Below are 16284 nucleotides of genomic sequence, written 5' to 3'. Positions count from 1 at the left end.
TTAGAAAAATTGGTACCCGCCTGCGAGATTCGAACACCGTTGCACCGTTGCTAGATACGAATAAACCGGACGTCTTATCCTTTAGGCCACGACGACTACAAAATATTTGTTGACAGGACAAAGTGAAGGCCGCAGTAGAGGAGGCGTGCGACGTGCTGCCCGACGCCCTCAACGGTGAATGCAAGGAGTTCGTAACGCAGTACGGATCCGCCGTCATCGCTTTGCTCGTTCAAGAAATCGATCCCGCCAGCGTGAGTTGACTTTATTCACAACTTTACAGACTGAGTTTCTCGCCGGATCTTCCCAGTGGGTTGCGTTTCCGATCCGGTGGTAGATTCTGCGAAGCACTGCTCTTGCTAGGGCCAGTGTTAGCAACACCTCTGGCTTGAGCCCCGTGAGCTCACCTACAAGCTAGGGTTTTCTTTTTTTCTTATTGCCCTTGTAGGCAGACGAACATACGGCCCATCTGATGGTGAGTGGTTACCGTCGCCCATGGACTTCAGCAATGCCAGAGGCAGAGCCAAGCCGCTGCCTCCATAAGGGTAACGCTGATATAGTCTCTCAAGGCTATCAGAATAGGTAGCGGAAAAAAAGACAACTAGTCGAACGGCTTCGCTGTGACTCACAAATATTTGATATAAAAAAAAAAATATTTTCGCGCCACCTGCTGTACTTTTAAAGTACTATGATAAGAAATTCTCCAAAGCTTCAACGACAACTGAACGAATTTAAAACTTAATCGGATAAAATATGAGCGAGCCCATTCATTATTCACAAACAAATAAATACACAATTTTATCATTAAATTCGAAATTTTAGATAAGAATTGTAAATATATTGGCTCAAAAAAAAATCTCAATCGAGAATTATATACTACATACTGTACTTACTTACTGGTGATTATTGCGCTCTACGCAATGTACTACAATTAATAAAATCAGCTGTCACGTCCGATATTCAGTATTCAAAGACGTTTTCCATTGCTGGCTAATGTAATGTCACTGCAATATGAATTTGCCGTTTTAGGCTCCAAGGATTGTCCTCATATGGGACGGAACCATGAACGTGAAATTACATACATACATGTTAACCCCTTGTAACTCATGATCATAAGTTCTAAAATAAATCGCCTTTAATTAACTATAATGAAAATCGGAAAATAGAGAGTACATACATATCTGTGACATTGAGCCAATATTATCATATTCCTCTATGTGGTGTAGAACTCTTTGAAGCAATTCTTTTTCCTATTACAGCATAGAGCCACACCATATTATCACATAAAGTTTGGGAGACTCCTGTGCATTTAGGAATTTGCACCTCTGATCCTATTTTCTGACCAAATTGGCCAATGCCCGATTTGATCTAAATGAACTTTCAAGTACATAATAGTAACGCTATCTCTGTGTGACGTGATGTATTATTTCCTTAGTACGATATGTAACAGTGAAGATACAAGGAGTTAAAAGGAAATAAGTATAGTCTGTGAATTTTTTAGGACTTTTTATATTTGTCACAAAAATGTTACAAGGGGTTAAGTGTTTTTTTTTTTTATTGCTTAGATGGGTGGACGAGCTCACACCTGGTATTAAGTGGTTACTGGAGCCCATATACATCTACGACGTAAATGCGCCACCCACCTTGAGATAAGTTCTAAGGTCTCAAGTATAGTTACAACGGCTGCCCCACCCTTCAAACCGAAAAGCATTACTGCTTCACGGCAGAAATAGACAGGGCGGTGGTACTAACCCGCGCTGACTCACAAGAGGTCCTACCACCAGTAATAAACGGTTATTTTGTTCTATATTATTAGCGAAGACGGTTAAATTTTATTGCCATGAGTGCCGTGCTCGCGACTCCATTCGCGGGTATTTGTCAGAAATCCGAAATCTGTACCTGACTAACTAATTCCTTCGACTCCCGATTTGTTTCTTAAACTACAATAAATGACTATGTTATTTTATTTTATTGACCTGTCCAATTCGGCAAGAAGCTATCATACGTTTCGGTTTGAAGGATCGGACGGCCGTAGTATGAATACAATTTTGATTTCAACGTTGCGTCTCATAACGTAACGTTACGTTACGCATAGTCTTTCGGACTCTGGCAACCGCTTAACGTGAAGTGCGCTCTGAACTCGCGTGTTCATCTAAACATTTCCATGTATTACCGCAGGTATGTCCCGCTCTTCAAATCTGCCCTCAAACAGAAGAAATCCGCCGAGTCGACGTCAATTCTGAAAAATCTAACTGCCCCCTGTGCCTCTTCGCCGTTGAACAACTAGAATCGGTGCTCAAGAACAACCGTAGTGAGGTATGTACGATATTATGGTAAATGTAGTTTGTGAATCACTGAATACACTTCTTGATGATTTTCGCTTGAACTTCTTGAACGCCCGACATCGTCTTCAAACTAAAAACTTGCTTCGTAGCAGAAATACAACGATGGCACGTAACTAATTATTTAATCTCTTCACAAGCACGTGCCTTATTTATAATATCAATATATAGATATCAGCTATAATTCCTGATACCAGATACCACAACACTAAAAACGTTGTAATTCACTAATTTACAATATACAAGTCGATGTATTTTTTTTTAAAGACAAATACACAGCAATTTATAAAGTTAATGACCGAAATACGAATTACATATTGATAAAATTATGAAATATGAATAATATTAATTTTAAATAAGATATGAATTGAATTGAATTATGAATTTTCGATTTTACCGACAGAATAATAATAAAATATGAACTGGCTGTTTAAAGAAATAATCAAAATTATCGATAAAGTTGATTATTGAAAACACGAATAAAACATTTTCTGAAAATAAATCGTAGCTAGATCGATTTATCGCACCCGAAATCCCCTGTATGCTAAATTTTATGAAAATCGTTGGAGCCGTTTCCGAGGTTCAGATTATACATATTACTACATAGTATAAAACAAAGTCGCTTTCCCTGTCCCTATATCCGTATGTATGCTTAAATCTTTAAAACTACGCAACGGATTTCGATGCGGTTTTTTTTAATAGATACGAGTGATTGAAAAGGAAGGTTTATATGTATAATAACATCCATTAAATAGTGGAGAAATCAATAATAAATAACAGTTTCCGAAGCGAAGCGAGAGCGGGTCGCTCTAGTGTCGCTAGTGTTTATATACAAGAATTGCTCGTTTAAATATATACATATTGTGATATAGATTGTCCATATTTAAACATACATATATAATTTGGAAAAACTTTTATAATTGTTATTTTTCAACCCTACTCTTTAAATATATACATATTATGATATAGATTGTCCATATTTAAACATACATATATAATTTGGAAAAACTTTTATAATTGTTATTTTTCAACCCTACTCTTTAAATATATACATATTATGATATAGATTGTCCATATTTAAACATACATATATAATTTGGAAAAACTTTTATAATTGTTATTTTTCAACCCTACTCTTTTAAACTAAGAACTTATTCAATTATATTTGAAATTTAAAATATTAAGTTCTTTTTTTAAAACTTAATTTGAAATTCGTTTGTTCCAGGAGAACATTCGCAAGGCTCTGGACGGTCTCTGCACGCGGCTCTCCCAGAAACTGCAGAGCGAGTGCATCGACTTCGTGGACACGTACTCGAGTCAGCTCGTCGAGATGCTGGTGGCCGACATGAACGCGAAGGAGATCTGCGTGTTCCTGAAGCTGTGTCGGGACCAACTGCACGATCCCCTCAAGCTGACCCACTCGTCCATAGACAAGTTCCACGCGAAGCCGACATTGAGAGGCGACAGGAACAACCACAGGAAGAAGTCGCTTCTGCCCAAACACATGCTGGTTTCTGAATTCAGTGACGTCGGTGAGTTTACTACAATTATATAGAACATTAACGTATCCGTAAAATAGACGCATACCACCCATCATACTATGACTTTTATGGCATATACGAATAAACCTTGTGTTGCGAACGAATAGTTTACAAACAAACAAACAAACAAAAAATTTAACATGGCAGATTACAAAACGCTTATAACATGCGGTCGTAAAACTAAAGTAGTAAGCAAAATATGACTCTTATGTAGGTAAATAAAGGAGTTTCAAAAGTCTAACCTCGAATTATTTTCTTTATTAATAAAAATTATCAAAATTAACAAATCAAATTTAATCATTTAACTTCAAAATAAACAATACTTTTTGCATTACAATAATGGTAAAGTTGACAATAAATAAAAAACAAAATGTGTGCAATTCACACGTGGTAGAAGTGAAACCTTCCAAAATTAAAATACAATTATCCTAAACGTCTTAAAGATATGTAAAATTTTGTCATTAGTAAATAATTGTAAGGTAGCGCCCTCTGTGAATTGATATTTTAATTTCACGTATAATCCTAAATTAAAATTCACTACAAGAGCTTTCATACACACGTTAGTATTAAAAAATCTCACAGATGGCGCTGTATTAAATAGTATGTATATTTCTGTCTCATTCTTTGCTGGCTTCATCCTACACATTTTCGTATTTGTGTCTCTTACCTGTCGTTTTTTCCGTTGCATCCGGTTTGAAATCACAACGATTCTAAAGAAGTTTTCACTTCAAAAATCGCTTTATTATTTCAGAAACGAACGAGATCCTGGACGACACGGTGAACGGTCGCCGCGTCTCGCACAAGTCTCAGAGCAACGTCTGTGTTCTTTGCGAATTCGTCCTGAAGGAAATCGACGACCAAATAAAAGACAAACATAACGACGTAAGTGTCGTCCCTACGATACATGAGATCACCGCTACAACCTGACCTAACACTGTGTCATGAAGGAGTCCAAACATTCTAGTTTACTGGTTACTTACTTTAGCTTTTACTGGTGGTAGGACCTCTTGTGAGTCTGCACGGGTAGGCACCAACCACCACCCTACCTATTTCTACCGTGAAGCAGCAATGCGTTTCGGTTTGAAGGGCGGGGCAGCTGTTGTATCTATACTGAGACCTTAGACTTATATCTCAATGTGGGTGGCGCATTTACTTTGTAGATGTCTATGGGCTCCAGTGACCACTCAACACCAGGTGGGCTGTGAGCTCGTTCACACATCTAAGCAATAAAAAAAGATACGAATTACCGGTACAACCTGACCTAACTCTGTGTCACGAAGCAGTCCAAATATTCTGTTCAGCATAGTGGAATTATACCTCAAGGACCAGGCACTTCATGTTGACCACGGTCCTCAATAACCATACATCCCTACCCGAGTCGTAATCTAATAATGTCAAAACAATACGAATAAGTAAATCTCATAAAAACTAGTTAGTATATTATACCCAATATCTGGAATATGTTACAGTTTTTGTGGTCAAGTGACATCGAAAATAATATAGTGCAAGATTAAACCTTTTAATTAATATCGGTTACTCGCGGAATAGAAAGCCATTTAAATAATATCGGAATCGTATGACATATTATATTAATTAATTAATAATTAGGTAGTTAATTGAGTTACATATTATAATTCTCAAAACCTGTGCTTGCGTGTTCGAAATTTATATTTGTATCGAATCTTATTAAACTGTTCTATTGATCATAATAAAAATAATTTGTAAATATGTATTTAATTAGTTTTCACATACTTTTTTACATTAAATGTGACAAATTACTTTATGAACTTTATAACAACTAATAATATGTACTAGTGGTGCCCCAGTAGTCAAAATTCGACTACAATTAATGGAAATTATAAGTTTGAACATTGTTATGGTTCTATTATCAAATACTATTTATTATACTTCTATAATCACAGATTTCGCCAAGACTACACTATAGACAAATAATTTTAAAAACTATATTAATCCACACAATAAAACAATTTGACCACAGACTTTAAATAATAACAAAAGTTTGACAATAAACACAGAGTATATATGTGTATATGTGTTGTGTCAACAACACTGTAATGTTTTATTTATGGATTTGGTGTATTTTTATCCATAATTTGAAGAAATATTAACATTCTGCACTCCTTCTCTATATTCTCTATAAGTGTGGGAAATTTCATACTCTTCTGTCTGTGCAATTTTTATAAAAAGAGGTACAAAGTTTTTGCTTCACGTATTAATATATAGATTTTAATACTATACTGAATTATTGTTTATCCATAGACAAGGGTCCCAATAATCAGTTATCTATTTATATTCAGTCAGCGGACAGCAATAACGATCTATGCTGTAACATTACTCTTTAAATTTCACAATACAACAAACTTAAATAGTACTAGGGTAGACTAGGATTTTTTTGTTTTAGATCGTTCACCTTTTGTTTTTGTTTTTTGCTTAAACTGGTGGACGAGCTCACAGCCCACCTGGTGCTAAGTGGTTACTGGAGCCCATAGACATCTACGATGTAAATGCGCCACCCACCTTGAGATATAAGTTCTAAGGTCTCAGTATAGTTACGACGGCTGCCCCACCCTTCAAATCGAAACGCATTACTGCTTCACGGCAGAAATAGGCAGGGTGGTGGTACCTACCCGCACGAACTCACAAGAGGTCCTACCACCAGTCACCTTATTTAATTTCATTTTGTATTTTTAAGTTACATAATTAACATTGTTTACATAATTTGAATAGGACGAAATCAAGAAAGCTGTTCACGGCATATGCAAACACATGCCGAAGTCGGTCAGCGCTGAGTGCGACCAGTTCGTTGAGAAATACGCGGATTTAGTCATCTCTCTCCTCGCTCAAGAATTGGACCCGAGCGAAGTCTGCGAAGAATTGAAATTATGCAAACCAGAATCACTGAAAATTAATAAAATAAAAAGTAATTGTTTTCTTTTTTTTCTTGTGCTTTCATCATTATTAAGTGATCGACGATCGTGGTGCGTTGTATTTCACTAGAAATTGTATATAATTTAAATACAATCTTAAATAATATCCAGGTCGGTACTAAAGACCGAACATGGTCTTATACTAAACCTATCATTGCAAATAATGCGAAATTCTAAATTTAATAACGTGTAATCCATAAAATCGAACCCAATTCTGCTCGTAAATCTTTAACGAAAGAAGATTAATTGCGAAACTATAATAAAACATCATTAAATTACCTACAAAATATATTTAATCAAAAAATAGCACCCTGTATCTTATATAGATTATATTGGGACCAATTGCGAAAGTCATGTCAGAAAAGTTGCATGTTCTTTATATTTCACACAACGCAATTAAATTTAGACTGCGTTACATTGCGTCTTCACAAAATAGTAACTCAACAAAACCACCAATAAACATGTTTTATAAAACATTAGTTTAGTGTTTTGTTTGTGGTAACCCAGCTATGGCCAGTTCCACTTCCGAAATGATTCTGAAGCGTACGAGACTTATAGTGAGAGGCAAATGAGCCTTCAACCTCATGACTCAAAATGGACTATGACCGTCACCTTACGGTGGTAATTGACGATAATCGTTCACAAGGACACAAAAACATAACCGCATAAAAAGGCCTTTGGATTGACTATTAGCTTAATTCTCCGATGCTAATATATAATTTAATTGTCCTTTGGATTATCTATTAGCTAAATCCTCCGATGCTAATATATAATTTAATTGACCTTTGAATTATCTATTAGCTTAATCCTCCGATGCTAATATATAATTTAATTTCGTATAGAAGACATCCTCGACTGCGCCGTCTGCGAGACAGTGGTGATGGCCGTGAAGAAGGTCCTCAAAAACGAGAAGCTCGACCGCAACATCGTGCACATCATCGAGAAGTCGTGTGGACTTTTGCCCGCCAAATACAACGCTCAGGTACGTGTTTATAGCGTTCAAAATCACTTGCAGCTCGAGTAATTATTATCGTAGGTAAGGTACGTGAGTCACGCAAATATGACTCCTACCGATATAATCATAATGAACTCAGCCTAAGAAACAATAAGGTTTAAATGTAAGTCTATGTATAATTAGCGGACGCCTAGTGGCCGAAATTCGACCATAATTAATTTAAATTATAAATTTTAACCTTATTAAGGTTCTATTGTGAAATATTATACTTCCACAAATTTTGCTAAGGCTACACTATAGACAAATAATATTAAAGACTTAAATATTAATCTATTCTCCATTTGACCACAAACTAACAATAACCAAAAAGAGTATATATGCGTGGATGTGTCAAATACATGGTAGTGGTGGTGTAATGTTTTTCTTATTGATTTAATGTATTTTTTAGCATAATTAAAAAAAAATTAGCATTCTGCACTCCTTCTCTATATAAATTATAAACGTGGGGAATCTCATACTCCTCCGATCGCGCAATTTTCGTAAAAAGGGGTACAAAGTTTCACAGAGAGAGAGTGAGAGATGGATTCGTGTGCGTTAACAGACGAAAGAAAACAACTACGAACTGAATCTGAGCGAGTTCGCCATATCTCTTTATCTCTCTCTAACTCGGACGCTAGAAAGGGATGAGTGATCCGTGACGCTTCACGAAACTGCGAACCGTGAACCGTTCGCGTTGATGATTTGTTTGAGTCGATTTCGATTTTCTTCGTAAATGCATCTGAAGAAAAAGCCGTGCCATGTGTTTTTAGGGAAACTTCGCTTCATAGAACGGGTATTTGTCATCAAGTTTCCGTATCTCTCAATCGGAATCGATGCCACATATTTACATATCGAGGGTTGAAACAATATTAAGCTTAAGCGACTTTTCTAACTTTACACGAGAGGCATTTAATGTTGGAAAAAAATATTATACCAAAACAAAACTTCTTCAGCTATTTGAATGGAGTAAACGAAATTGAACGAATCGAATTAAAAACATTGAATTATTCGTACGAATATCAAATAAAAGGCACCTTTAATTGCAAAATGTCGTATTAAGCGAAATTTCGCTTTAAGCATGCACGTGAGGAGTCGCCCCTATTGTGACGATTACTATCTTCACTCTCACAGGATACATGCGTGCTATCTGTGTAGTCGTTAATGTTACATACTATGTAACTTATATATGATTTATGACATAAATCTTAAAAGAGGTTATAATATGATATACAGGTGACATAAATGGTGTTTTGAATATTTGAAACATTAGAAGAAAAATTAGAAATATTAAAACATTTTTGAATTTTGAAATATAAAAAAACATAAAAAAAAGGTGAAGCAATAGCTTTAAATGTTGTTTATCTTTATAGAGCAACTCGGTTTGGGGCTATAGTTTTACTGGGCTAAACTTTATTTTGATGTGAATTCAATAATACATTAATACATATTATTATAAGTACACTTTTCAGCAAACGCTTTATTTTTCAGTGTCACGCAATGCTGGAGATTTACGGCGAAAGCATCATTCACCTCATCGAAGAGTTTGGCGCGAAGGGCGTCTGCCAGAGGATCGGATTTTGTGGTCGGACCGAAACCGCATACGTGCGCATGTACCGCGAGAAGAGGAACTAACGCGTTAGTATTGTTTATAAACTTTTTTTTTTTTTGTTACCTTCGTAGGCGTACGGCCCACCTGATGGTAAGTGGTCACCGTCGCTCATGGACGTCAGCAATGCCAGGGGCAGAGCCAAGCCGCTGCCTACCATAAATAAAACTATATTTAAAAAAATACAAAAGTATAAAAATAGTTAAAAGGTAGATTCTGAAATCGGTATTTACTTCAATTGTATATTATGTTTCAAAGGTATTTTAAATATGTTTTATATGTAAATTGCTTTTTTTATGTGTAAAAAAGAAAAATTATTAATAGTTATTATTACATTGTGTATTTGTATGTATATTTATGAAAATACTAGCCGTACTTAAAATTAACATTAATATTTATTGTCATTATTATTAGAGAGTCCAACACTCATATAAATATTATTAGCCTATCCATTAAGTACATATTATATTTTCTACATGGATACCAAGTTTCAAGTCGGGCTTGTCAAGTTCAGTAGTTATAACGGAACCTCCGTAAAAACCACTGTAAGTTTATATATTAGTATAGATATACATATATATATATACTAATATAAACTATTTAAATAAAATTAAATTCTAAAAAATACTCCACATATATATATATATATATATAAAATTAAATTCTAAAAAATACTCCACATATATATATATATATATATATGTGGAGTATTTTTTAGAATTTAATTTTATTTAAATCTGACAACCCCAATTTGTGGATGGTCTGTCAAAGTCAGTAGGTAGTCAGAAAAAAAAGATTAGTGTGTGTGGTGGTGGTAAGATGTAAAAGTGATATGTTGTTGTTTCTTTGTGTAAAAAATAAAAAATAAATAAGGTGAGATCCATTTCTCGTTATTCCGCCATCCTACATCTTTTGGGGGCTCGTCCGGGATTGGCTAAAATATTAATTTGAAGTGGATCGAAGACTGAAGACGAAAAACGTTGAATCATTCAAATTTGATAACTTCAGGTGAAGAATTGTTTTACCGACACACTGGTGAAAAATGTTGCCACACTACAAAAAAGTACGGAAATTATAGTTTTTGATGATGTGTTGATGTGATAATTTTCGTCCATTTTCTGATGTTGAAGATATAATAAAACTTTAATAAGTCCAGGAAGACCATCGTTTTGCCCTAAGATTAGAAGTAGATCCCTAAAGAAGTTAAGATTAATACAAGCATCACGATGCCGCCGAAAAAAGACTTACAAGATGCCGAAGGTGAGGAACAGGAAGTAGACGTGCATATTTCATTCAAAGACTTGGAGAAGTCGATGAACATATTTACCGGAGATGACACCTACCCGATTGAGACATTTCTTGACGAATTCGAAGACGTGGCACAGATCATGAATTGGACTAAAGTCGAAAAATTGATTTACGCAAAAAGACTCTTAGATGGAACTGCCAAGCTTTTCTTACGATCTATGGGAAGGATAAAAGACTACGCAACCTTGAAGAATGCTCTTAAAGAAGAGTTCGGTCCCAAAATTAACAGCGCAGTTGTACACAAAAAACTTGCTTCGCGTAAAATGAAGAATGACGAGACATATCAACAATACTTCTTGTCGATGAAAGAGTTAGCCCTACATGGTAAAGTTGAGGTCACTGCGCTAATAGAATACGTCATAGATGGCATTCGTGACATTGAAGCCAATAAAGCAATTCTGTACGGTGCAGCAGACATAAAAGAATTTCGAAAGAAGTTGGACATCTATAGTGAATTTAGGAAGAAGATGTCTGCTAGACCTTTTCATTCTGGCCAGTCGTCTGCAAGTCACATAACCCATAAGAAGACTCATGTGAAAAGGTGTTTCAACTGTGGCGACTTGGACCATCAAGCACCTGCCTGTCCAAAAGGAATAAAATGTTTTAAATGTAACGAGTTTGGCCACAAATCTACAGACTGTACAAGTAATAAAATCAAGAAGACTCTGAACATTCTAAATAAAAGTGAAGAAGAGAAAGTTCCCTACAAGAAGATAAAGATTAATGAAACAGAAATGATAGCGCTAATAGACACAGGAAGCGATGTTAATTTGATTAGGATGACTGAAGCTGAAAGGATTACGAAAGACGCATTGAATAATCAAAATAACTCTAAGATATGCTTGACAGGTATAGCTGAAAAGGAGGTATATACAAAAGGAATCTTTAATGCAAGATTACAAATAGATGATTGTTACGCTGATATAACATTATATATTGTCCAAGATAATGACATACCTATAAATGTGATTTTGGGAAACCCTATATTGAGAGAATTTGAAGTTAATTTTACTGCGAATGGGATTTTTGTTGAAAAAATTGTATATCTCACGCTATTAACTGAAGAGAAAAATATCTACAATGAAAATGATACAATTAAATCAGAAAATTCAGAGAAAATTAGAAAAATAGTAGAAGAATATAAACCTAACAAAGTAAAGAGAGAAAGTAACGTTGAAATGAAGATTATACTTACCGACGACGAACCAATACATCAAAATCCGCGACGACTTTCACCCCTGGAAATGAAGACGGTTAATGAACAGATAAAAGAATGGATAGAAAAAGAGATAATACAACCAAGCAAATCTGACTACGCAAGCCCTGTGGTACTAGCTAATAAGAAAGATGGAACTTACCGACTATGCGTAGACTACCGAAGACTGAATAAGAAGATAATAAAAGACCGGTTCCCATTACCACTGATCGAAGACCAAATAGACAAACTAAAGGAAGCGAAAGTGTACTCATCATTAGATTTGAAAAATGGATTCATGCACGTTAACGTCCATAAAGACAGCAGAAAGTATACGTCGTTTGTTACGCCCCAAGGCCAATACGAATTTCTTAAAATGCCCTTCGGTCTCTGCACAGCGCCATCTGTATTTCAAAGATTTATTAATAATATCTTTCAAGATCTTATCTCAGATAGCACTGTCCTGGCATATCTCGATGATCTTATTGTTCCAGCAAAGACAGAAGAAGAAGGACTGATAAAGTTAGAAAAGGTATTTAAAAGAGCTGCAGAATTTGGTTTACAGTTTAACTACAAGAAATGTCATTTCATGAAAAAAGAAATAGAGTATCTGGGCTATGTCATCAAAGATAATGAGGTTCGGCCATCAAAAGAAAAGATTGCCGCGGTGTCTAAATTCAAAATACCACACAATGTAAAATCACTACAATCATTTCTCGGACTCACTGGATATTTTAGAAAGTTTGTAACAAACTACTCTTTGATCGCAAAACCATTAACGAATCTTTTGAAGAATGATGCCGAGTTCAATTTTGACGATGAATGTGAAAAGGTTTTTATTGAACTAAAGAAGATACTATGTGGATCGCCTGTTCTCCAAATTTTCAACCCCGATTACGAAACAGAAATTCATACAGACGCAAGCATGGATGGATACGGAGCTGTCCTATTACAGAAATGCCCTAAAGACAATCTAATGCACCCTGTTTATTATATGAGTAAGAAAACGACTCCAGCTGAGAGGAAATACCACAGCTATTATTTAGAAATTTTAGCTATAGTTGCTGCTATTAAGAAGTTCCGAGTTTACGTTTTGGGAATACATTTTAAAATAGTAACCGATTGTTCTGCCCTAACAATGACTTTGCAAAAAAAGGATCTGCCACCGAGAGTCGCCCGTTGGGCTCTGCTCCTCGAAGAATACGATTATGAAATTGAACACAGGCCAGGATCCAGAATGAAGCACGCTGACGCTTTGAGTAGAAATCCAGTTTGTTTAATTCTCACTAAAACGATGGCTCGTTTGAGGAAAGCACAGAACGAAGATGAACGAATAAGACTAATAAAAACAATTTTAGAGAAAGAAAATTATCAAGATTACATAATACAGCAAGACATACTTTACAAAGAGAAGGAAGGAAATAGATTGATTGTTATACCTAAGAAAATGCAGTACGAGATCATTCGTAAAAACCATGAGAGAGGACACTTTGGTATTACAAAAACAGAAGAATTAATCAACAGAGAATATTATATTGAGAATTTACAAGATAAGATAAGAAAAGTTATAGATAACTGCGTTGAATGCATTCTCATATCGCACAAGAGAGGTAAAAGGGAAGGACTATTACACCCGATAGACAAAGGCAATGTTCCATTATCAACATACCACATTGATCATCTCGGACCTTTGACATCTACTCATAAAAATTACAAGTATATCCTCACCGTTGTTGACGCTTATACCAAATTTACCTGGATTTACCCTGTTAAGACTCTTACCGCTCTAGAGGCGGTAGAAAAGTTAAGACTGCAACAGCAAACTTTCGGATCACCAGAAAGGATTATTACTGATCGAAACGCCGCATTTACTGCAAATGAATTTCAAGAGTATTGCCGTAATGAAAATATTACGCACTATACGATTACTACAGGACAACCCAGAGGAAATGGCCAGGTCGAAAGGATTCATCAGATTATCATTGCCGTGTTGAGCAAGCTCAGCGCTGATGATCCGACCAAATGGTACCGCCGTGTGTCTGTAGTACAACGCTGTCTGAATGGTACCTACCAAAGAAGCATAGGAATGACGCCATTTGAATTACTCTTTGGCACTAAAATAAAAGATAAAGACGATGATGAACTTAAGAAGTTAATAGAGGAAGAAGAAATACAAATGTTTAAAGAAAAAAGACAAGAGCTGAGAGAAAAAGCTAAAGAATCGCTGCTGAAGATACAAGAAGAAAACATAAAAAATTATAACAGAAAGAGAAAAGAAGCGACCTCTTACAAAGTTGGCGATTTAGTAGCAATCAAGAAAACGCAGTTCTCTCAAGGCAGTAAATTATTTCCTAAGTATCTAGGACCTTATGAAGTCTTAAAAAACAAAGGAAATGACCGATATGTTGTGAAGAAAGTTGGAAATACAGAGGGTCCAATCAACACGACTTCTTCTGCTGATTTCATGAAACCATGGGTCACGTCGGTAGAAAATTATTCATCTGGGTCAGATGATTAACCAGGACGGCCGTGTGGAGTATTTTTTAGAATTTAATTTTATTTAAATCTGACAACCCCAATTTGTGGATGGTCTGTCAAAGTCAGTAGGTAGTCAGAAAAAAAAGATTAGTGTGTGTGGTGGTGGTAAGATGTAAAAGTGATATGTTGTTGTTTCTTTGTGTAAAAAATAAAAAATAAATAAGGTGAGATCCATTTCTCGTTATTCCGCCATCCTACATATATATATATATATATATATTTCACTGGATTGGTACTGCCGCTCGTAATTCGCTTCCAAATGATTCCATCTTTTAAATCTAAATATGGACGTAAAGTTGCGCAAAAACGATCGTAGGATTTTACCAATCGATTTAATGTTAGACAAAAAATAACCAAAATGTGTTTTTTTTTTTATTGCTTATATGGGTGGACGAGCTCACAGCCCACCTGATGTTAAGCGGTTACTGGAGCCCATAGACATCCAAAACGCAAACGCGCCACCCACCTTGAGATATAAGTTCTAAGGTCTCAGTATAGTTTTATAAAGTAACGAACACATTCCTACGAATTCGTAGTAGTGGCATCGTTTTCTTTTCTTTTTCATTTACATAGCTGTAATATATTAATCATTCTATTAAAATAATTACTTTAAAAACGTCAAAAGTAAAAAAATATTATTCATTATTAATTTGACAAAAATATACTTTGTTTTCAGGTACCTGTTCCATCTACAATATAACTATAGATAGAATCGGTAATCTCTTCTTGTAATGTATGTAATCCTTCGTTTTTTTTTTACCAAAAGTGTTTATTTTTAAGTTTATTTTTTTTCATGATTGATCAACATAATTTTGTAACCATTATAAACAACAACAAAAAATTGTATCAAAAGTGTACTTATTCATGGAAATAGACTTATCATTTCAGTCTATACGTTGCTTATTACTTGATTTAGAATAATCAAACGAAACAATAATATAATGTAAATGAATAATAATTATTTTTCTTATCTTACATATTCTACAGTAATACCGGTTTATTTTATCATAATACATATTCCCCGATAGAAATTGGGTGTTAAAAGTTTTTCAAATACTTAAAAACCGCTAATCACAGTATCTGGGTTTTTTTTGAGAAATCCGATCATCGAGTAGACCGCGTCGATGCGACAAAACAGTCGCTATGACGTTTCTGAATTCGATCTAATATAATTTCATTGACGGCTATCAACGACAACTACGTTGTAGAAATAAACTGTTAACTTGTAGTACACTTACCTGTATAATATGGCCAATTTTAAAATGTGTTTTTATGAAAAAAATATTAAAATATATAATTGCGTTTTATTTATAAACTAACTGTACCCGTCCGCTTTGCTGGACATTTAAAATTAACAATATTATTTCTCACCCCCGCAAAGAGTCTCATCATTAACGACCCCGCAACTGGTGTAGGGAGTTCAACACTCATATAAATATTAGCCTATCCATTAAGTACATGTGTTTTCTACATGGATACCAAATTTCAAGTCAATCGGATGCATGGTTCAGTAGTTATAACGGACATCCGTAAAAACCACTGTAGATTTATATATTAGTATAAATGAAAACACTACCACTCCCACCCAACGGCTTCTGTTGAAATGTAACTTTTATTAGGAGCTTTTGTTAGGACTATGTTCCTATATTCCTTCTTGTCCGCGGAGTGGAGCGACATTGATGCTGGAGTCCAAAGTCGTATTTTTGCTATCCCGATATGTCTTCGTATCTTAGACTCGCACGATCCAGTATTCGTAATCATGGAGCCCAGGTATATGAGGATTAGGCACAGCAGCTCACCATCAACATGATGGAA

At 35.2% G+C, this 16284-nt stretch overlaps 1 protein-coding gene across 1 annotated transcript in view; it reads left to right on the top strand.

Moving 5' to 3' along the window:
• The window catches only part of Sap-r (saposin-related), a 42303-nt gene extending 26541 nt beyond the window's left edge, over nt 1-15762 (top strand). Inside the window, 8 exon segments of the mRNA NM_001043366.1 lie at nt 117-251; nt 2176-2313; nt 3565-3871; nt 4632-4762; nt 6629-6821; nt 7671-7810; nt 9311-9457; nt 15146-15762. Coding sequence (NP_001036831.1) covers nt 117-251; nt 2176-2313; nt 3565-3871; nt 4632-4762; nt 6629-6821; nt 7671-7810; nt 9311-9454 — 1188 coding nt within the window. The 3' untranslated portion in view covers nt 9455-9457; nt 15146-15762.
• The last annotated feature ends 522 nt before the right edge of the window (nt 15763-16284 follow it).

Source organism: Bombyx mori, chromosome 12, assembly GCF_030269925.1.
Source record: "Bombyx mori chromosome 12, ASM3026992v2".
NCBI lineage: Eukaryota > Metazoa > Arthropoda > Insecta > Lepidoptera > Bombycidae > Bombyx > Bombyx mori.
Note: the sequence above shows the minus strand (reverse complement) of the source record. Positions and strands in the feature narration are given on the sequence as shown.